The 23,845-nt window shown below is 44.0% G+C and overlaps 1 protein-coding gene across 3 annotated transcripts in view; it reads right to left on the reverse strand.

Annotated features, from left to right (window-relative positions):
• Positions 1–6,223: 6,223 nt before the first annotated feature.
• The window catches only part of EFR3A (EFR3 homolog A), a 1,080,015-nt gene continuing 1,062,393 nt past the window's right edge, over positions 6,224–23,845 (reverse strand). For all 3 annotated transcript variants that reach the window (XM_085604916.1, XM_085604915.1, XM_085604914.1), the window contains 2 exons: positions 22,083–22,132; positions 6,224–12,176 (listed from right to left, as the gene is read on the reverse strand). In XM_085604916.1, the coding sequence (XP_085461042.1) occupies positions 12,071–12,176; positions 22,083–22,132 (156 nt within the window). In that variant the 3' untranslated portion in view covers positions 6,224–12,070. The remainder of the gene's footprint in view (positions 12,177–22,082; positions 22,133–23,845) is intronic.

Here is a 23,845-nt window from a genome sequence, read left to right on the forward strand (position 1 = left end):
CAGTCGCCTCCCCAACTATTCTTTGGGAAGCATACAAAACGGTGATAAGAGGACAAGCAATATTGTTAATTATCAGACATAAACTGGAACAGCGACAGCACCTAGACACTCTAGAACAGGAATTATCCTGCACTGAGCGCGAGCACGCTGTGAGTACTACTGACGACACGGCACACGACGTGACTCTGGCGCAGCAGGAATTCCGGGCTTACGCTTGGGAGGCGGCGAGGATAAGACACACCGCAACACAACATACAATTTACAAGGTGGGGGACAAGATGGGTAGGCTTCTTGCATGGTTGGAGAGACGAGAGAGAGCCAGTCGCTGGGTTTCACAACTGCAGCTAGCTAACGGTACTGTTCTTACGGACCCACAAAAGATTGCAAACACCCTCGCAGCACACTATGAAAAGGTGTACACCCCTGCGGCTACAGCCACGGTTGCGGATAATATAGTGACATTCAGTTGCCAGTGTTGACGCCAGAGACTGCGCAAGAACTGGAGGCCGATCTGACCTCAGACGAGTTGGCACTAGCACTGGGAGCATTGCACACGGGAAAGGCGATGGGGCCTAATGGTATACCAATAGAATTATACAAAAAGGAGGCCACCTCCCTCATGCCCCACTTGCTAAATATGTACTGTGATAGTTTAGATAGGGGAGAATTACCTAAAGGCCAGCGACTGGTGACGATTAAAGCAATTCACAAACCGGGTAAACCACCGGAGGACTGTACGTCGTACAGGCCAATATCGCTGATCAACGCGGAAGCAAAAATACTGGCCAAAACATTGGCGATGCGAATGCAGCCGCATCTCACGATGTTGATTCACCCGGACCAATCCGGGTTCATGCCAGGCCGTAGTACGCCGCTCAATTTGAGGCGCTTATGTGGAGTCATAGCGCGTATATCTACTATACAGGAGGACGCTGTCATTCTCTCTTTGGATGCCCGCATGGCATTTGACCTTGTCGAATGGCCCTTCCTTTTTGCAGTCCTGCAGTGTATGGGTTTTGGCCCTAAATTTTGCGCATGGGTCCAACTACTATATAATAAACCCCTAACACAAGTGGTAGTGAATGGCCGTATATCAGATGAATTTCCATTGGGGAGAGGTACCAGACAGGGCTGTCCTCTATCGCCGCTCCTGTTTGCATTGGTATTGGAGCCGCTAGCGGCATGGATACGACAGGACCTGGTTATCCGAGGAATGAGGTGGGCTGTGGGATAGGAGGACTGTATCTCACTTTACGCAGACAACGTGCTGCTATACTTGACATCCCCGGCGCGATCCATTATCAGCCGGTTAGATATCTGTGCATCTTATGGGAAAGTCTCGGGATATACTATAAACTGGGCAAAATCACTCCTGTACGCATTACATGGCCCCCCACCACGACTCCCGTTGGGTTGTGACCTCCAATTAGCAACCCAAGGTTTTAGATATCTTGGCATATACATAACACCTCAGTCCACACACTTTATTGAAGAGAATCTCATGGGTCCACTCAGGAGATTCCATCGAGATGTGAAACATTGGAGATCGCTACCATTGACATTGCTCGGGAGGACCGCCCTGTTTAAAATGATGGCTTTGCCCAGATTTCTATACGCCCTACAAAATACCCCACTACCGGTCCCCGCCACGTATTTTAAAGCAATTGACGCTGAGGTCACCACCCTTCTATGGGATGGAAAGCCTGCCCGCATAGCAATGCACAAATTAGTGAGGCGCTGGTACGACGGGGGTATCGCCTTGCCCTACATCAAACTGTATTATTGGGCCTCGCAGCTCATGGTCATTAATCAGTGGCTGCACGCCTCGCAGGACGAACCAGCTTTCCGTATGGACAGATATGTCCTCCCAACTGATCAGGTGCACTCTATAACACCCCTCGGGGATGCGGTCTTACGGGTCCCACGGCCCACACGGTCCGACTATGGCACTGTACGCAGCGGGCATTGGGATGGGAGGGAGTATTGACGCGTAATACACCACTCTGGGACACCCGACGGCTAGGCAATCTGCGACATACTAAAGGATTCAAACAGTGGGACCTCATAGGTATATCTAAAATAGGAGACCTGTGGAAGAAAGGGGAGGTCGTGGCTTTTGCTCACCTAAGGGACATGTACGGTATGGCACCAACCGACACATTCCGATACCTGCAAATCAGGCACGCACTCATGGGAGCTATCCCACCAGAAACACAGCTACCAGACACATCCACTTTGGAGGACAGGCTCCTTACTGATCATATGTGTAAAAAGGCCATCTCTCAGACGTATCGTAAGTTAATTAACAATTAAACAGATCCCACACTGACTCTGAGGGACCGGTGGCAAACTGAGGTTGGAGAGGTCGATAGCTTGGAGTGGCAGGAGGCACTTGCGTCACCACGAGAAGTTGCAATCTCTTCCAAACTCAAATTGGTGCAGCTAAAAATTCTTCACCGCATTACTACACGCGTACCACACTACATAAACTGGATAGATCACCCACTCCTCTCTGTTTACGGGAATGTGGTCTGCTGGGCACGTTTTATCATACCATCTGGGAGTGCCCGCGGATAGCATCCTATTGGGCATCAGTCATGGGCACGATCTCGCTGGTGGGGGGAGCCACTGTCTCGCCAGAACCAAAAATGTGTCTTCTCAATATATGGGAGCCCACTGACCTCAGCCTGAGGATGCAGGACTGGGCGGCCGTAGGAATGATGATTGCCAAGCGGAATATAGCCCAGAATTGGGGAACAGGGCGGACTCCCACTTATGGACAATGGGGATGTGATATGGACAGTGCAATGGTGGTGGAGCGAGCAGTTTATATGCACAGAGGTTGCCCCAGGAAATGGTCCAAGATCTGGGGTAAATGGAACAAATTCCGAGGCAATATATGTGAACCCCCGCGGGATGATTCAATATCTCTTGTCAGTGACTGAATAGATATAAGATATAGCTATGCTATATTAGACTTTATTGTTTTGTGATGTGCTGCGAATGATAACCCAGCTTTTCTATGATAAAAATAACAAATGTGCCTTTCTCAACCTACAGTGTCTGCAAGATATGCACCCCAAGTGTACCGGTTATTGATTATAATGCGTATTGTGCATATTGTAATGCTAAAAGACCAATAAAAAGTTTTATTAAAAAGAAAATTGATTAGAGAGCTAGTGATAGATGTAATGGTCTATCTAGGCTCTAGTTAGTGTAAGTCTGGGGTCAACATGTTTCATGCCTTTTACTGTCTGCTAGGATCATGGTATTTCATCAGGACCAATTAAACTTCATCTACTCAAACAGGGATACTTTGTGAAATATGTATAAAGCATGCCCTGTATATCTTACATTAGTATATATTCCTGGGTGTAGACCTATATTAGGGGGTAAAGAAAAGCAAATCACAGTTACGAACATGTGTGTTCAGGGTTAGACAAGACTGTACAAGAGAGTTTAAAAACACACCAAACCTGGTATGTGTATGTATGTATGTAAGTGTATATATAAATATATATATTTTTTTTCCTCTGAGTGCATGTTAACATTATTCAGAATCCTGCTATCAAAGCAGACAAGGGATGCATGTGGTTCCATTTGTTGCCCTAAGTGTCTTACTCATCATGATCAAGCCGTTCAATCTTGGCGAACTCTACACTCCCCTGCACCACCCTGGTTTCACCAGGAGACCTAGCCCCCATACAGGAGCTGCATACTTCTCTCTTCTTGGTTCATCTTCAGGATGTGTGTGCTGGACCTTTAACTCGCCTTAGTCCCTCCTTGCTAGATATTCATTTCAGATTTAGACTGACCATAATGTGTGGCTTTTGCATTAATAGTTAACCATAGTTAGAGTGCATTCATGCTAAGTTAGCACCAGTTATTGTAGGCCACATCTTGAGAAGCTCCATAGTAATAAAACTGTATTTCTGCCTGCTGTGTCTAATCTATTTTTCATTTCAGGCACCAAGGGTTTCTGTGATCTTGTTAACTGTATTGTTTGTGTTAGAATTTCAAGTTAGGGTCATTATTATTGCATTGTAATGAGTTGGTCGGTAATTCTTAGAACATGCAAAAGCAGGGAGACAAAGAATACTCCCTTCTGTGATAACTATGAAACTCTCAGCAATGGGAAATTCTGCACTGTATTGACCATGAGAAGTGGGCCGAGCCAGGCACATTTTGAACAGTAATTTTGATTGGTTCCTTACTTTGAGAGAACGATAGCAGTTGTATCTTTCATTGGATTTCATGATTTAATGGGGTATTCTGGAATTAAATAGTTAGACTTGCTTCTATCCACCTTTACAGGAAGGCGCAGCTCTTCCAGCTCTTGAAAACCCATGCTCCTGTTTGCCCTGCTCATAGAGACAGTTTAATGTGCAAGCACATTTCTTCTTGTCCTGATTGGAACCTTCATTTCATTCTACGTGAGATATTATATTTGCTGACACCCGTCGCTTATAAATTGCTCGACCTTGCCCGCAACTTTAGTTTAGCAATAGGGAATTTCCCTTCTGTAGAACAGAATCGGCTAAAATGTGTCTATTCAATCCTCAAATAACTTAACTCTGCATTTGCTTTTTGGCTTGCCTGGACTATATCCACATATGCTGTATTCAGGTGAACATTGATTTATAACTAAACTGATCCAATTTGAAGCTGTAACTTTACTAATATGTTAATAAACCTTTAAAGTTTGAAAATGTGCTCCTCTGTCGGCACTGTGGGTCAAAATCTGCTTCGCGGTCATTGATATGTTATTTTTGATGATTAACACTCAGTTTGAAATAAAGGCCCATCCACGTGTGTATTGCGGAGTTTCGAATTCTCACCAGATTTGCATTGTGCAAACAAACCCCATCCTTTGCCCCGCTATCACAATATTAAAAACTTCTTGAGTAGGACTGTACGTCAGGTAGATATTTGTAGAAATGAGGGGTACAAGTTATAAAAACAGTTTTTATACATATTTTGGGCTGCAACACAGAGACGTGTCTCTGACGAACTGTCAGATCTGCGCTCTATCAGTTTACAATTACATTTCAGCTCCCTGAAGCCAGAAATGTACCATTGTGTTTAATGTCCTAGTAATCCAATTAGATAATTTGTTTGTGACAGCTGCAGGGTCAGGAGGAAGCGTAAACAATCCCAGTTTCTGTGATAGTAAATCAACAGGGACCAGGGGCAGCTCCTCTGTTATGACAGAGGAGCGTTGCTCCCCAGCCAGTAGATGCACACCTGGGAAAAATAAAATAGCTTTATTACCATTTTATTTTTGGTCTTGTCGGCGGACCATCCATCGTACGACTGACAAGGGACATTGAGGAGAAGTGGTGGGACCTGCTATCAGTACGCATGTCGGTTTGGCCGGCGGTTTTAGGATGGCCATATCAACATGCACAATGAAATGTCTCTAGCCCAAGCTGTGTTGGAGACAGCAGGCACAGGCTCCCAGTCTCTCTGGAAGCACAAATCCACATCACTCATGCCAATCCAGGCACTTTTCTCATGCTGCCAGCAGCATGAGCGCAGCATCTGGATTGACCGTAGGGGAGTCTGGGAGCTTCAGCATGTGCTGCAGTGGCTCCAGAAGAGAGGCGAGACGGCATGCAAGTTCTTTTTTTTTGGTATTGTACAACCCACCCCCATGTAGTGTCCCTCCTGAACTGCCCGCTTACCCCCCACAACTTTTCCCTGACTGCTAATGATAGTGACTTTAGTCCAACACCTTCTAGCTGGTGGGCGTTTAAGTAAAAGGACATGGGACTTTCCAAGAATTCAAAGTGTGCTTGCGTGGTCCATCTAAGGAAGAACAGTGGATGAAGTGAGAGTGTAATCAGTGCATGTTGTAGGAATACCACCAAGAGTATGGTCATGCCCAGGAACACGCTGGTGGAAGTGCGCACTGGCGCATGCATTAATAACATTAACACACTAAAGACTGTTGGACAATCAGCAATGAGATATTAAGAACACCTCATTAAATAAAAGTGTCATCTAAGAAGGAACATACAAGGAAAAGCAGCATTTCTTCTGTGACTTCTACAGATTTTGAAGCAAACTAATACTGAATATCGTTTCAAATATAATATAGGATAAAACGTAGAAAGCATATTTTTTATAAAGAGCAAAAGCAGGGAAATGCAAGGCTATGTAGAATTACATTCCAAATAAATACACACAAGATACAATTGAAAACGAAAGATCAACGCAATGCTTCTGATATAGCAGTACACGTTTATTGCTTAAATAGTGATTGCACAGTGTGTTTTTACTTATCGTCACACAAGACATACGGGCAATAAAACAAAACATTTATCAGCTCAGCTGACTGACGTTGCTAAAAAGCTTTTGGCGCATACTCTGGTTTTAAGATATTTGTAAATGGCTAGCCATCTGCTTAATTTCCTTTTAAAACATCGAGTGAATAAAACCGAAATGAGTAACTGAAAAACGAAAAGCATTTGGATACATAAGCATACATCACATTAACAACTCAGAAACAATCATTGTGCAGTAGATACATGGAGTGTTTAGACTCTGGGCTGGTGTTTCAGAGTACAGCTTAAATAGCAGAGAGGTCCTAGCAGACTCCACCAGTAAATCCACTTAACTTCCAGAGTCAATAGCATTTACACTTAGATGTACAACTTTCTGCATCATCTTTTATATCCCTTTATAGTGAAATCTTTTCCAAGCCTCTCTTCATTTGAAATACATACAGCAGCAATTACAGGAATGGAAGCAAAAGTAAGACACGTAAATCAGTTCTAAACTGCCATATAAATGAAAGTCAAAGCAGTCAAGTGTGTTCCTATACTCATATAGTAGAAATGTGTTACTATTGTAGTACAAACATCTGCCATAAAAAATCCTTGCGAAATTAAGTTATGAATATGGTATGTGCAGGTAATTTTATCGCACATAATGGTAAAACAAATGGCCTCTTGTTTTTAATTATTTATTTTAAACACAAAATTCAGTTCTATTCCATTAGGATACAATTCTGCAGGGGACATAGATAAATTATATTACGAATTATACTGTTGTAATGCAAACCTATTAAAACAAAAACAAAAATAACACAAATAATGAATCAAGGATTTTAAAAACAAATACACAGAGCTGAAACTTACAAAAATGTAATTCTTAAATTTACTGGATGTAATCTGGAAAATGCCTTACCCAAAAAGAGAAATACAGCTGGGCTCTAGGATCCAATAGGTCAGTGCATCTAAAATGTGGTATTTCAATTGATGTCCAACTGTTTAATGGGTTTATGAAAAGTGCAGAAATGACGAGACTTCAACACCATAACACTTGACACAAAAGATGGCAATGCAAGCCCTAATGCCATGCTAATTCATATCTACAAATGGCATGAGGCGCAAACATTTCCATACTGATGGTATTACGGTATTTTAAATTAAGCTATCACATTTTTTTCAAGTATTAACAGGCTTTGTCTAGCTGAATGTAGAAGTGTACCCTTTACACCAATAATTCATTCATCTCACTTTACACATGTACTGTATATTAGAAGAACCACTGGGATGGGCATGATTTTGTGCCTATTCTCTTTTATTGCCACTAGGAACCATAATGAAACCCAAAACAGATTGCATTAGTCATCCCACCCAGGCCTAGATTTAAACTTAACTGGACTTCCATGTATTTACACTATATGATTTACAATTAGAATACAGGGGAAGCAACCACTGCATGTCACTGAATCAACTGGTTTACTCTAACATATTTATTTGGTAATTAAAGATATTTGAAATGTGTTTTTCAGGTGTATGTACACCACTTTAAAGACGAAAGCTTTGCGAGTATCTCTGTGAGCTGTAGGTGCATAAACAGTGGTAATAACCTACCTAATATATGTTATTTCTTCAGGGGACACTGTCCTACCTGAATGCGGATGTAAAAAAGCTCAAAATGCCCCATCCATCTAATGAGGTTGCATGTTCAACTGAGGTAGGGCAAGGGTTCCATCTCATGGTATACAATAAAATATATCAAATGACAAACATTTTGTGATGAATCCATATCTTCACTTGTTTTCTAAGAATATTCACTGACTGATATTTCTTTTGTTCAATTTACAGTTACCAGTCTATTTCTCATACAATATTAATTAAATGTTTGATTCCATTACTTATTAGACTAGAAAACTTTCCAAGGCCTTTATTTAAAGACAACATTTAGATGAAAAGCAAGTTCTAGCGACCTATTGGTAATCTTTGCAAAGAATAGCAACAGCATGGGTAAAGACTCAGCAGTATACAATGATAAAGGCTGCGGGTTAAAAAAGGTTCCACACCATGTATAAAGTGACTACAAAATCACAGAAATATAAGTTGTACAAATATTTTTTAAAACGTCAAAATAAAACACTTTCATGTTTTATATTTAAATGAGAAAAAATGTAAATTAATGTAGAATGCAACACACAAAGACGTGCATACTTTGACAAAGAAATGTGGAACGCAAAGTGCAAACAGGTAGATATTTAACTATAGTGTGAGCAAGTATAAAATACTTGGTACCATGTGCCTATTAATTATTTTAAATTGACAACCCAGAATTAAATGGTCCACTTTGTTACTATATAATCCTCTTTGGCATAGCTTCACTTATATCAACTGACATCACCTTTAATACCTCTTGCTTTTGATGTCCTGTAGGCCTTGATCGTGAACTTAACCTCTGAAATAAGAGCATCTTTCCTAGAGGATATTCTTCCAACTTCAGTATGTTCGAAAGCCATCGCAAATGATAAAATCAGAAAATATGTTAGCTTTAGGATTTTTTTTATAGCAGAATAGTTTCTTTTAAAAGTGTATCTTGATGCAAGTGCTGATGAAGGACAATGGCAGTCCTATTACTGTTGCAAAGCTATCACATATCAGGTATCTACACGTGCACTGTAAACATTTTGGTAATAACTTCCTAACTGATTTGTATGTTTAATGACTGACAGACTACCGACAATATACCGAATCACACACAGTATTCTAAAAACGAAGTCAATATGCCTCTACTGTACTCATTAGGGGAACAAAATATGAGAGATCTGTAAAACAGTTTTTAGTGAAATGCAATCTATTAAATTACATCACAGGAGCAGTGTTCACTATTTACAAAGGACTAGAAAATATACTGTAGACCTACAGCGGGTCTCAAATTTTGCCTTCAGTTTGCAAAATAGAGCAAAAATACTATTTCACTAATTTGCATTGATACTTTTCATACAATCTATTCCTTTAATGGTTTGCATTTAGAATACAGTTGAAATAGCGGCTACATGCATTTTCAGTTCAAATTTGACTTGTTAGTCTCCACAATAAAAATTATTTATATTTCCCAAACAGTGACTCACTTAATTTCAAAATTTCGAAATCATGAAAAATATTGCACAACTCAACTTCTTTAACTTAGCGGACCGGTACAAACTTGAAGTCAAAGAGCACAGTCACAGCCAATAATAAAACAGTCTTTTAAAATAGATCCACATTAACCATTACAAAACACTCAACAAATATATTACTTTCAATAATAAAACGGTTAAAAGAATCTTCATGTACATTACAAGTGAGGATGGTTGATATCTTCCATGACATTCACTGAATCTCCAACTAGATTTCATCAAACATTACATAAGCCCCAATATTTGTGACACAATTGTGAAATTAGGAGGTCCCCGATTGCTCAACAGGTTTCTTGCAATGTTTTATACTTTGCATGGAGCAACAAAATGGTTGGCTGTCTTGCAACAAAATGGTTGGCTGACTAACATCCAAAACCAACAATCGTTTTTCTCATGAACTTTGACCATTCAGTATTGAAATGGGCATCATAATGGGAACTCTCTCCAAAGTGGACAGGAGATTAAACTATTGTACAATTTTAAACAAGCAGAACTAGATGGTAAAATTAGAAATTGGATTGGTGCTCTAATTACAGAACAAGGTGCAGGCTGGTAGTCAGGAGATTGAATGAAGCGATTAAAGAAACACAGAACTTTATAAACTTTTATCTTTCACACCATTCACCCAAGTGATCCGTAAATAAGCAAGCCCTTACGCAAATTTAGACAATACAAAAAGCAGCATTCCCTAAATTTCATTAAAAGCATATTAAGGAAGAGTGTATTGGGTCAGGAAATAACATTCAAGCTGTCAGGGGCAACATCAGCATGCAAAGTAGAAACGTTTATTGGCAACATTTCTTCACAGTCGCGGACTAAACACAGATTCCCTTTGGGATAATAGTAGATGAAAGCTTGTTGCAGAGAGTAAAATATAAGGACACTGATTCCTTTTTTCAGATACAGCGGCAGGATGCACACCTCCCAGATACTTTTGGGCTCACTATGGTTAATAAGAACAAAATATCTAACAAATTCAATTTGAAATATCAGACAGCATGAGAAAAGGATATTAAAAGGGAAGAAAGAGGAAGAACACTTTGCAATTTAAATTCAAGTTGGAAACTATGGGGCAGATTTACAAGCCCCTTGCGCCACTTTTGCGTCACTTTTAACATGGGAAAAGTGACGCAAAAGTGGAACATGAGGCTTGTAAATCTGCCCGTATATGCTCAAAAGCAAAATGTTTCTAGTTCCCCCTCCCTACCCACTCCAAGAAATGCTGATCTGTATAGAACTAAAAAGTAGCAAGCCTACTGTCAAAAAGTCCCACGGTAACGAAAGTGTTGGGCCACGCTATCATGAGGGAAAAGAGCTAAACTTATTTTAGTCATGAAATGAAAACAGTGAAGGAACTACTCATCCTTAGCAAGCAGCCATCACAGAATGGCATAAACCTGTGGAAATTTCAGCCAGGTATTCAGCTGAACCTCATACGTGATAAGCCTTCAATTGTGCACATAGGTACTGGGGTTCTTTGTGTTTAGTTAACAACCTCAAGGGTTCAAACCGTGCCATCTGTGGTGCAGAAACATGAGCCGTTAATAGGAGCTAAACCTCACGACTAGAGATAGCTGATGTCTCAAAGAAATGACTTGAATGAGGGCTCATGGTAAACAAAATGATGTGTTAAGCCCAGCTAATAATTTTCAAATTAGATGTCAAGCACCCAGCTCAAACTGTGAATGTTGCTCACAATGAACAGACCACAACAGTCATCATTAGAAGGAGTTCATTGGCTCCATCACTGATTGTCCAGTATAATAGTGTCCTCCCTAGAAAGAGATTCCAGTACCACATACTCTGTAAATTTCCCAATATTCAAAGTAAACGAATGGATCTGGGAGATGGGGATGCACAAAAATAATAGGGCTGGTAAATGTGTTATGTATTTGTGTAGAAACTGAGCAGTAGCTCCTACGTTCCCACAATAACTATATGGAGATAGATATCAAGCACAGCAAGACCTACACATAGATGTTTTTTCACTACCAGTCAAAGAAGTCCATATGACATGTTCCTTGTTGTAAACATTATGTCAATTTCACAGGGAGGTCAACTTTTGCACCACTTATTCCCCTTAGAGGAGCAGATACCAAATGTGTAAAGTGCTAACGCATAGGGTAACAACACAACAGTATTGAGTTGGGGGAAACTGGGTTGGTGCATGGTGCTTTGGGATGAAGAACAGTAACTGGGGCAAGTAAAAGAATAAATACATAAATGCAATATAACAATGACTGACAAGGTGGAATCTGACAATATTAATGCTACAATAACTAATTGGAGGGAGACAGATGAATGGGAGTGCAGACATTATCCATCTTCACATATACTCTTGGTTGCAAATATACAGTACAATTGATTTTTCCATCCTGGGTAAAACTTAGTGGTATTGTTTGCTCAAGATAGTCTATTGAAATTCCTATGAGTGATGAACAAAAGTTCAAACTAAATATTTTAAAAATCTAACATGAATAACTAATGGTTGGAATTTGGACAACATTCCAGGCTGTCTGAGCATTCATTAGGGTCGATTTGATTGTAGTAAAGCAGCTAGAGTTAACACCCTCTGGAAACACATCTTGTTTCATAATTTAATCCAGATGGCAAGTTGGTGCTGGATTGCATTTAGTACACACAAAGGTCCGGGAACTTCATCTCGTAAACTGGAACAGAGTGGTACTGAGCATGTCCCGCTGTTATGGTCATTGTGCCAGAGGGGCTAGGAGGTGGCCTGAAATGAAATTAAAAAACTTGTGAAAAAATGTAACAGTGAAAGCAACACAACTGCATTACTTTATGATGCCAAACTCCAAAGCCACCCTTTCTGACAATCTCATTTTACATAAAGTTTGGCCAGATTAATGCTTTGAAACAACTATTTTAAATGGTGCTTTTACTTAAAGTATTGCATCAGGAAGCATTACCGTGTAAGAAGGAAAGTACAACATGTTGGCAAGAAAAACATCAGACACTTGATATTTCTTATTTGTATGAAAAGGAACATCTGGGGGGCGCGGTCTCGCTACACATGGAGTGAGACGCACGACGAGGGAGCTTCGGCCAGCCGCTGCCTTTTGAAGCATTTATCGCAGCACCGGGGAATTAACGGCGACACTGCTCAGCCTGCCCGGTCATTGGAGGCTTCAGGGAGTCCTTTGCTCGCCCGGCGCGACTCTTTGGGCACTGGTAGCTGTGTCCCTGGCAACTTTGGTGTCGGGGCCTGGTCCGGGAGCCCACAGCTGCCATCTTGATTCCGTCCTACTCTTGAGAGTGCCCGGCGAGCGAGGGTTCCCTTCTGGTGCAAAACGGCACACTGGGGAGTTTCGCCGGACCACCTAGGGATTGATGAGGAGGTGCGGCGATCTGCACTCGATATCTTGGAGTGCAGGAGGTGTGTCGAGCTGCGGGTGCTGGGACTGCTGCCATCTTGTGCTTCTCCGTGCGGCGCAGGAGATTGTACTGTGGTGCCCCATGCGGATTCTCCCCTCCATCGCTGGTGTCCTGGAGGTTCCAAGACGCTGTGTCGCCTGTCGTGGAGAGGGGTAAGACTAGGTGAGTGGCGATCCACGACTGGATTCTCTTCTGGGACCCGCTGCCTCCTGCTGCTGATGGTGTATGCTGGACGTGGGCCCTGGACTGGCTCTGTTGTCCCCCTGGTTCCTTACCCCTCGGGACTCTTTGGAGGAGCGACCCCTATTGGATGGGACCACCCGAGGCCCTGAGACTCTGCCGGGCCGCGCCTCTTTCACAACAGAGTCCCCATCTTCTTGTTAGGGCACGACTACTGTGGGCACCCCCGGATCTGCTTTCCTGGTACCGGCTGCTGGGGCCTCCTGAAGACTTGAAGTGTGAGCTCTACTGTGGTGCCATCTCCCGTGCAATCCCACAGGGGGCCCCTCCCCCCTGATGTGTGTCTGGCCCCTGTCCTTGCGGGTCTGCATACGTGATTGCTGGGGGAGTTATCACAACTGCTGGGGTTCTAGGAGGCACATCTCCCCATCCTACCTACAAATTTTGGTCTTTCGTGCAGCTCAGAGGGGGGAGTCAGAGGGGGCCTTGGACGCTGTGGGGAAAAGCTGCTGCCCCTCTCCCCTTCATGGCTGATCATCCTGCTCACCTACGCTACGACGGATCCTGACCCTTAACTGGGGGATGTGCTCGGCTTCCTGCTTTATTCCTCCGACCTGGCTCTCCATCCTGTGTGTTGGTGTTTGAGGGGTCATGCCACGCTCTAAAGCTGGGAAAGAAATCGCCGCACCCCCGAGAGACAACCCTGTGACAGCTCTGTGGAACAAACCTGGTTCTACACCCTCTGCGGCTATGGCGTGTATGGCAGATGGCCCCTGCGATCCTCTCACACAATCCTTAATGGCCAATTTTTTGCAGGAAATTAAGTCCGAAATTGGATCGCTTAGAACCGAGGTTCAAACCAGCATCAAGGAACTCAGGAGAGACGTCACAGAAATTGAAGAGAGAGTGGACGATCTCGAGAAGACGGTTGATGCTCGCAACGAAGACCAAGAGCAACTCTGGCAACGATTGGCCCTCCTGGAGGAACAACATCTTGAGCTCCAAATTAAGCAGGAGGACTTAGAAAACATAAGCCACCGTAATAACTTGCGCCTGAGGGGTGTTCCAACAGGGGAAGAAGGCTCTGACATTGTAAGTAAGTAATTATTTATTTCATTTTGGTTTAACCTGACTGGACAGTCATATGAGAACAGCATGTCGGACGTAAAATGTTAACGTTTGTGTGTCTTTAGAACAGTGTAGAGCAGAGCAGAGTAGGAGATTTTAGAGTGCTATCTCTGACAGAGGACTAACTTTTCCTTTGCCCTTCTTTTTGAGGCAACCCCATGCTGGTTCGTCCTCTGTTCCATAAAATTTGATTTAAATGATTTACATATTAATTGAAGCATACACATTCTGATTATAATTTGCTGCTAAGCTTATTTTTGCTTCCTGTAAACAATTAACATTTATGGTTTTATACTAAAATATTCTCTGGTCTTTTTTTGGAACCCAGTGTGCTTCACATTATATTAAGTTTATTGATTTGTTGACCAGGCTCAGGTGTTGAGCACAAAAATCCTTACCGGATTATCACCCCTCCCGATTTATCAAGAGAAGCGTTTTGTGGTTCTCAAATTTATCACTAAGAAATGTGCTAACAAGCATGTTAAAATTAACCCTTTTTTTCAAAAAATCCTTTTTATTGCATTTTCAAAACAACAACAAAATTTGCAGCAGTACATCATATGATATTTATGTGTGCCAACTCTAGGGCGGAATCCCTTACAAGTGAGATATGTACAGTATCATAGCAGAAGGAAATTGAGTGGAACTCACACCCTGTATGAATTTTTCCCAATATTAAGGGGGAGCCCTGATCATGATCACCAAGCTGGGGGTCAGTGTTCAGGCCTCTGTGGGCGCGCCATCCGGCCCAGACCCGCTCCCATTTGCGTGGACATCCCCTTCCTAGATAAATCAACATTTCATTTGTCATACACCAATCCATGTCCCGTTCCCAATCCACCACTGTCAGAGCCTAACTAGCACCACATAAACTTGCAATGCTTCGTTTGGCGACCACAAGACCGAGGAAAATGCACAGCTTGTTATATCTTGGTGGTGGGTCATCCACCCAAATATGGAGAAGACATATTTTCGCAGTGTCTGGGAGCGAAACCCCTATGACCTCCCCCATAATCCTTTGCAACTCCATCCAAAAGGTTTGTACAGCTGGACATAACCACAAAATATGGAAGAAGGTGCCCTTTCACCACAGTCCAGCAGACAGAGATCTGTCTTGACAGCAGCCCATGGCCCGGACCACGGTGCAGGAGTAACATGAACAGTGCAGGATGCATAGATACATCAAGCAGAACCCTGTATTAATGGCCACCTCTTTAAAGGCTCCTAACGCCTCCTCCCACTCCCCGTCATCACAGTCCTGAGTGTAGTGAGAATGTTTGGTGAATTAGTAATTACCTTCCTGTAGATGAGCGAGACCGTTTTTTTGGGTAGCGCTTCAGAGAGGACTCTGTCCTCCAGAGGCGAGGAGTCTGGGACTGGAGTATCACTGGGGATGTGCGTCCTGTCGGAGTTGCATATGTCTGAAGGCCTCAGTGGGTGCCAAATCGTATTGGGCCTGCATCTTCACCCAGGTGAACATGTTGCATGGATATGCGTGGATATACCTATGAGGTTCCATAGCTTCAAGGCTTGTAGGCTGTGAACTTGATTAAGAGAATTACTATACCACAATGGGGTCATTTCAGTGGGCTTCTCCCTCCAGCCCAGGAATGATGTAGCCGTCCTTCTCATTTCTTGATGCCAGGTTGCTTCCATCGCTACCCGCCCTGCATCAACTTGGAGAGAGCGATGCATGGTGGGGCTATGTTCCACAAAAGCAGGCAGAGAAGGGATTCTGTTGTACAAAAGTATTTATTGGGAAGTTGGTGAGGAGTGTTCTGCAGCGCATACTAGCCAATGTCATCATCTCAAACATTGCCGCTCGTCCTAATAGGGAGAGCTCTCCAGTGTTGTAGGTCAGATTCAAAACGCTCCAGTATGGGAACCAAGTTTAGATGATAAAAAAGAAGGGGGTCCATTGTGACAAGGATTACCAGATATTTATAGCTCCCAGTGGGCAGGAGGGAGATGGACTCCTCTGGGTAGCACAGGCATGGGACCAGTTATCAAATGAATAAGGGATTTGTCCCAACTGATGGTGTACCCGGAGTGCTGGCCAAAGACTTGCAGACTGTGGGTCAGTCGGGTAATTGTCGCGGGGGTTTGCTACATAAAAGAAGATGTCATCAGCGTATAGAAGTATACGCTTCTCCCATGATGCTGCCCAACTAATGCCCCTCACAAGCGGGTCCTGCCAGACACACGCCACCAGCGGTTCTAGTCAGACACACGCCGCCAGCGGTTCCAGGACGAGCCCAAATATCAGGGAGAAGAGTGGGCACCCCTGTCTAGTCCCCCTGCCTATTTTGAAATTGCGGGAAATGATACGGTTGACCTTGACATGGGTGATCGTGTCTCTGTGCAGTAGACACATCCAGCCCATAAAGTAGGGACCAAATCCCATTTGTTCAAGCACTCAGAACATATAGGTCCATTCCAGGGTGTCGAACGCCATTGAAGCATCCATAGATAATACCATTGTGGATACATCCTCTTTTCATGAACCTGCCATAATCCCATGAAGCCTACGCAGATTCAGGCGTGTCCCTCTGTTTGGCATGAAGTCGGACTGATCTGGGTGGACCAGGGAGGTGAAAACTTGTCGGAGTCTATTGGCCAGAAGCTTGGCAAGGACTAATATCTCAACATTTAGGAAGGATATGAAACAATACAAGCTGCAGTTGCTCCGAGGGTTTCCCGGACGTACGTATTACAACTATTGTCGCAAGGCGCTGGTCCTCAGGGAGCATAGCCACCGCTCGCGCCACCCTCCACATTTTATTTATTTGAGGTTTCAACTTGGAGGCAAGACATTTATAGAGTTCGATAGGGAGGCCGTTATTCCCCATTGCCTTGCCTGAGCTCAGTGATCTCAAGGCTTAGCTCACTTCCAGTGGATCTATGTCCACCTCCAAGAAATGTTTGTGTTCTTCTGTTAGACTGGGAAGTTTGATGTCCCTCAGGAAATCCCCAATACCTGAGGGTGAACAGTTTGTTTTGGGACAAAAGAGGTGTGCGTAGTATTGTGCAAATTCATCCGCTGTACCCTCGGAGTCGGAGATGGCTTCGCCCAAGCCTGTGTCGATATGAGAGACCCATCTCCAGGTTTGATCTCTCTTGTCCAGCCATGCCAGTAGCTTATCAGTTTTATTGCCCACTTTATAAAGGCATGGTTGAGGTAGAATATGGGAGACCCTTACCCTGTCCTCAATCAAATACCTATATTCCTTCTGTTTGAGGCAGAGACATGTCTATTTTCGCTCACCTCCTGTTGCCCCAGATGCTCCAAGGCCATAATTTCATACTCCAGTGCCAGGAGTTGTGCCTGCCTGTCTCTTTTCTACCCCACTATCAAGAATTATTTTGGACCCCGGACGAAAGCCTCGTAGGCCTCCCATAGACTCAAATAAGAGTCTACTGAACCCTCATTTAGTTCAAAGTAGGAAGTCGTGGCCTGGCCTAGGTCCTAGATAAGTTTGGTGTCTTTAAGGTGCCAGGCATTGATAGGTCGTGGGCCATGTGCTGGAGTGCCCCCATACCGGCGAGTGATTCAAGATCCCCTGGCCAAGTGAGGGACTTCTGCCACCCGTGCTAAGTGGGTGGATTAAGTAAATACATAGTCCAGTCTGGAGAGGCTGTGGTGGACCCCAGATAGAAAGGTATATTGACGCATACACCAAGTGTCGGTCAGGCCCAGGGCAGTGACGAAGTCGGATAGCAAGGGGTTCCAGTGGGCAGCACAAGCCCAGGAGTGTCTGTATAGAGAGGAGGGAATTAAAGTCACCCTAAAGGAGCAAGACCCACTCTGGCAAGTGGAGCAACATCTTACTGAGCCTCTGCAGCATGAAACGATGATGTCGGGCAGGGCATAGCCTGAACATAGGTCGATTGGGACCCCATTCCAGGTGCCCAACTGTGCCACATAGTTACTTTGATGGTCAACCCGTGACTTGTGTGGGTTATAGGGAGTTGAATTCTTGATAAGGATGCCCACCCCCCCATGGAGCAGCCACCTCTGGACACTGCTTTACAAGTATTTCCTAGTAGGTGTGTTAACTTGCAACAGCAACACATCGGGTGAATGCTTATGAATGAACTGGTGGACCATACCCTACTTAATCTTGTTGTAGAGGCCATTTATGTTCCATGACAGTATCGTTAAACGTGCTTGGGATGAGGGGTCAGTGAAATGATGTGTGTAGAAAGTCAAGGCATGCCTAACCCACAGGAGAGTGAGACCCCAGGCAGCGACATCGCACAATACACTGTTGCTGCTCTGTAATATACTATAACTACCCCATGTAAACTAGAGAATCCCTCCTCCCACCCTGCTACTCTGCCTGGTGGAAACTAAACAGCCCACCCAACTACAACTGGCAAGGTGACTGTCGCCCCTGAAAAAAAATGAAGCACGTTAGTTAACCTACAACTGGGGTGGGGGGTAAAATGACCAAGACAGCCCGTGCCCCCATAGCCCCTAAAATGTGTCCATGTGAAGGGACCGCTCCTTTCATACTTTGCAGGATGTAGTGAAACATAGGCACTGTTCAGGGTGCCTCGGTCTTGGATGGCAGTGTCCCCATAGGCTGGCCTGTCCCCCCGGGAAATCGAGCCCCCGTGTATACAGCAGCATGCTACAGAGAATATAGATCTTCAAGCCCCTTCGACTGTCGCCAGTAGGCCCACAGGCCCGTCCAGTGCGTCTCAGAGGCCCAGAGCAGATGCAAACCCGTCCAGACACATCTCCACGTCCTCTGTGCTTTCTCTGCCACTGCGAGGCTAGTGGCCGCCGGTGTGCCCTCCTCCGTCGCCGCATTTCGGTCACCGATTCCTTTGTCGTTTGATACTACCTGCAGTGTGCCAACCCTCCAACCATTTCAGTGCTGCCTCCAGAGAGTCAAAAAAACACTTTTTCCCTCTGCTATTACTCTACGTTTGGACGGGAAAAGCAACATGTATTTGATGTTGCAGTTCCGTAGCTCTCTCTTGACATCCATGAAGCTCCTCCAAAACTGTTGGACCCTGAGGGTGAAGTCAGGGTAGAGGTTGCCCCTTCAAATTTCAGGTCTGAGGTGCGCCTTGCTGCTTGCAGAATTGCATCTCTGTCTCTGTGATTGAAGATGCGTGCAATAATGGTGTGAGGGGGCATGCACGGACTAGGGGCAGCAGCTGGCACTCTCTCAACCGAGAAGAATTTTGATAGACCCCTGGGTTGAAGCACAGTGGTGCTGAAGTTTTCAACAAAGAGGTCAGTGCAGGGTACCTCTGCTCACTCCAGAATCCCCACTAGGCAGATATTATTTAACCTGGATCTTCCTTCAATGTCCTCCAGACACGCCTGCATGGTGGCATTGTCCTTAAATACGGAAGTGACCTGTTTCTGGAGCTGTCGAGTGGCCTCACTGATATCCACAACTGTCTGTCTTGTGTCGCGGAATTGGTCTTTTTCCTTATTGAACTCTGCCCTCATCAGCGACATATCTACCACTATGGAGTCCAGTTTTTGTTCTAAAGTGCTCTTGATGCTTTCTGGGCCTGTCCTCATTTGCTGCCCCCATGACCCCACCCCGAGTTGAATCACGGGCCCCCTGCCTCTCACCTCAACTGGCCTCCGCCTCACAGGTTTCCGTCCTGCAATGCGCCTCCGAAGCCGGCAACTCGTCTCTGTCTCAGCCTGCCGATCGCAGGAAACGCTGCTCTCCAGCAGCGCCAGGAAAACAGTCGGTCTAGCAATGGGCGTGTCCGGCCCACACAGGATCTTCTCTCTCCCATCACAGAGGCGTCTGCTGCACAGTGTACCTCCGCGGCTGGCAGCCCGCCTCCTTCTCCGCCAGCCAACCGAGGAAAATGCCACACTTCAGCTCACCTGGGAAGACGAGCGGACCACCTCTTGCAGGATCTTCGACCACTTGCGATGCGGTCACTGGCTCACTAGGATGGGGCACGAGCTGACACCCCTTGTATTCTTCTGGTACTGCCCCAGCCCAGGCTGACACAAGAAGGCTGTGCAGTCGAGGCAGGCTGTGCCCTCAGGCATCTGATCTAGCGGGGCTCAAGCCCATCCGGCAAGTTACACGGGCAGTCTGCTGCGAGAAGGGGCTCAGGGACGGGTTTCCCCACCACATAGAGAGGATGATGGCAGATAGTAGCAGGAGAAGGCGACACCGACTCAGGAGCTCTTTCAAGGTGTGTTTGTCATATTCAGCTGTTGGCCACGCCCCCCTTAAAAGTAAACTTTGTGTTTCAGAAAACATTGGAGATGCAGTAAAGGAGCCGAGATTACAATGGTGCAGCAGGTGGCACCAGAGCCCACTGAATGCCGATTGCAGTTGTATTTTCCCATTCAACCTGCACACTTGTCATTTCCCTTGCTCAGACCCTCAGGAGTGCTTGCACCGGGGTCCATGATCCGCAGAATGTACGAATGAGATATCGTTTTGAAACTTGTGGCTGTCAGCTGCTTTCAAAAGAAGTGATCTAAGGGTTCTACCGCAAACCACAATACGAGAATAAGGATTGACTTTGCTACTGTCTGAAACACAAACAAGAGATTGTGACAATTTAGTGCATTGGTGCCAGGCTTCTGTGAACAACAGTAATAATTGTCAGAGGACTGTATAAATGCCCTTGAGTTACATTGGCCCCAGAGAATAAACACTGACCTGAAGATTTGCAAGAACTTGTCAAAACCATTGAAACATTTCCTTAAAGTGAAGACGATACATCAGAGATTAACGGTTCTCAGTCAAAGGACCACAACAGGGTTGAATGGCTGATTCAGACCTTTGAACCCAGCACGACAGCTTCAAACTACCTGCTCAAATACCATCGCCTTATTCCATTTGACTCTGTGTTCTGCCCTCTGGCTTGAAGCATCAAGCTTTATCAATTTGCAATACCAAGAGGACTGGAACATTAAAACGTGATTTGGAATGATGAAACAGACTTAAAAGGCTCAAGTATACTTCCCACATATTACTACAGATCCATACAATTTGGTGAAGCTCAATGACTTCAGCTATGGATTTGACCCCCCACACCTTGATAAAGCTTTCTGCCTTGTTCCTCACTGAGATTTAATTTATTGACCAGATCCATTGCAGCTCTCTGGGTATAACTAACAAGTCTTAATTATTTGAGGTCAATATAAGTTGCTTTTGATTTGCATTTTAGTTGTTGCAGTTTAATTTAGTCTATTATGAACAAATTCTGCAAGTCCTGAAAAGCATAGGTTTGTTAATTGAAAGCTAAAGGCTAGTATTACAGTGACCAGGAGCAATTCATCCTGCCTCTACTGTTAACAACAATCAGAAGGCAGCTGAAAAAATCAGCAATATTTGCGAATAGTGCAAGTGTTCCAGATCTCACTGTAGTTTCCCATATTGCTTAGGCATCTCATGACGCCGATATTGCCCCTCAAATAAATACTAACAATATATCAAAACTTAGGATAGTTACAAGTAGTTAATCAATATAGGTGTGATATTCGACAAGAGGGATTAGCGACCAGTGGGGAGTTTTTTATGCACTGCCACTAGAGTCTGGTGTTACACCTTTGCAATCATGGTTAAAATAAACCAAGTTCAGCAGCAGCTAAGTGTGTATTCCTGTACAACAGAAGTTCTAGCCCCCAGGATGGGATCTTCAGCTGCAGGTAAGCAGACGTGCATGGTGACCGAGTGGCAGCAAAAGCCTACTGGGTGACATCTGGGTCGCAAGAATGGTCAGGGGGTCGCAACGATTATAAATATATCTTGTGGTTAGAAAATATAATTTTGATTAAATAAATTAGAATCTAAGTTTTAACTATGATTTGCTTTGGATTTTTATGTTTGTTGTCAATTCGATTTTTGCTGCTCTGGTACACAACGCAGACTTCTTCTGTGGTGATAATGTACTTAATAGCACTCAATGAAGTTAATAGAAACGATTTGTTTACCTTATAGTTAACTCCAATATCTGTGCCAGTTTGTCATGAAGCATGTTCGCCTAGGGAAAAGAAAAAGAGTATATTAATTGAAATGAAAATCAAAAATATGAATGTTAGCCCAGTACATTACAATTGAAAAAAATTGCGTGAATCAGATAATTTGAAAATAGTGATTGTTTTGTACGAAATATAAAGTTCAACAGTGAAAATGAATACAGCAACAGTTAGCACAACATTGTGCACTAGTTAGTGTTCTATAGTAAATATTGAAATGCATACAAAATCACTTTCGAAATACCAACTCACTCAAAATAGTCGAAATGAGTGCAAATATCGTATATACTATGTCATTACCAGGTGGAGCACAGAAATACACCATAGAACAGGTTTCATATGTTCCCAATGTTTGAAATCAGTGTCATTCATCGTTTTATTTTTAATTTTACATCAATATGCAACTGACACGTGTTTCTCCGTGAAAATTTTCCTGTAAAGTTCTTTCAGTTAATTTGTCTATCAGTCAGTAATACCTACTTTCCATAATTTAACCATGACTTGTGTCCTCAAGAATGAAACTACGTCAAGATCCTCAACTCAAACACGTTTGAGACAAGGTTTTGTCATGAACAAATACTCATTACCAGAGGTATTAGGTCCAAATGGGCATTTTATTGTATTCGGATGATGTTTATCCACAAGGGGGAGTTGTCATGTGTATCTTCAATACTAGTAACACCAGTGGTGGGGTCTGTAACTTTGAGAATGAGTTTTAATTTGAATAATATGTTACTTACCGTCAGTAGTATTCTATCTAGTGGATACTCTATTTAACTACATAATCCTCACCTGTAGATCCACAGTATTCTCCAGTAATGCTCTAGCGCGTCAGTAGTTGCTGCCATGTGGCTCCAAGGGGACACCATACTGCCCAGGAAGTGATGGGGCCATGCAGCATATAGGGGCCATGCAGCATATAGGGGCCATGCAGCATATAAGGGCCATCCCTGCACTTTCCCTGTACCTTTCTCCTTCTTCTCTCAGTGGCGGACAGGAGAATACATTGTCTGAGACAGTGTGTTGAACTTCCAACTTGTACTTTTTTAGATGTAAAAGAAGCCAGTACACAGAACAAGGATTTTATTAGAGAGGAATCTGTGATTAGGTAGAGTATCCACCACAAATACCAAAGAAAAGCAACTTCTTCTGATGTACACTTCTAACCAGAGATCTCTCACCTCCAGAATAGATACCACAGCAGTACCTCTCAAAGGCAGAGAGTCTGAGGAGTGAATTCAGATAAAAATAATCCTACAGAACCAAGCAGGAGAAATAACCTTCCAGCCGGACCAGACTATGCACAGAAACCAACGTCACAGTCTGGGAGATAAGCAGAACAAGTACCCCTTTTACTAAGGCCATTGTAGCGGCTTTGGTCCTAGCGTATGCAGGCATTCAGGGGGCTGCTTCTAGGGACTGGGACTGGTGAGGCCAAAAAAGAACAGGGAGAACTGTAAGTGCTCGCAGCCTACCTGAAGAACAAGTTACTCAACTTCGGTAATGCATTATCTAGTAGAGACAATATCTAGCAGCAGGTTCCTTCCCTTTGAATTTCCCAGGCGTCACACTGGATCCGGAAATTTTCTGTGTGAGCAGTACCCCTGCGTGCCATCGGGTGGCTCCGTCCGGCTCCACGTGACATCACCGGTGTCGGCTAGGACGTCGTTGTCACCTATATAGGCACCACCCAACGTCTTTTTACTTTTTCCACGCCA

Source organism: Triturus cristatus, chromosome 5_1, assembly GCF_964204655.1.
Source record: "Triturus cristatus chromosome 5_1, aTriCri1.1, whole genome shotgun sequence".
In the NCBI taxonomy this organism is placed as follows: Eukaryota; Metazoa; Chordata; class Amphibia; order Caudata; family Salamandridae; genus Triturus; species Triturus cristatus.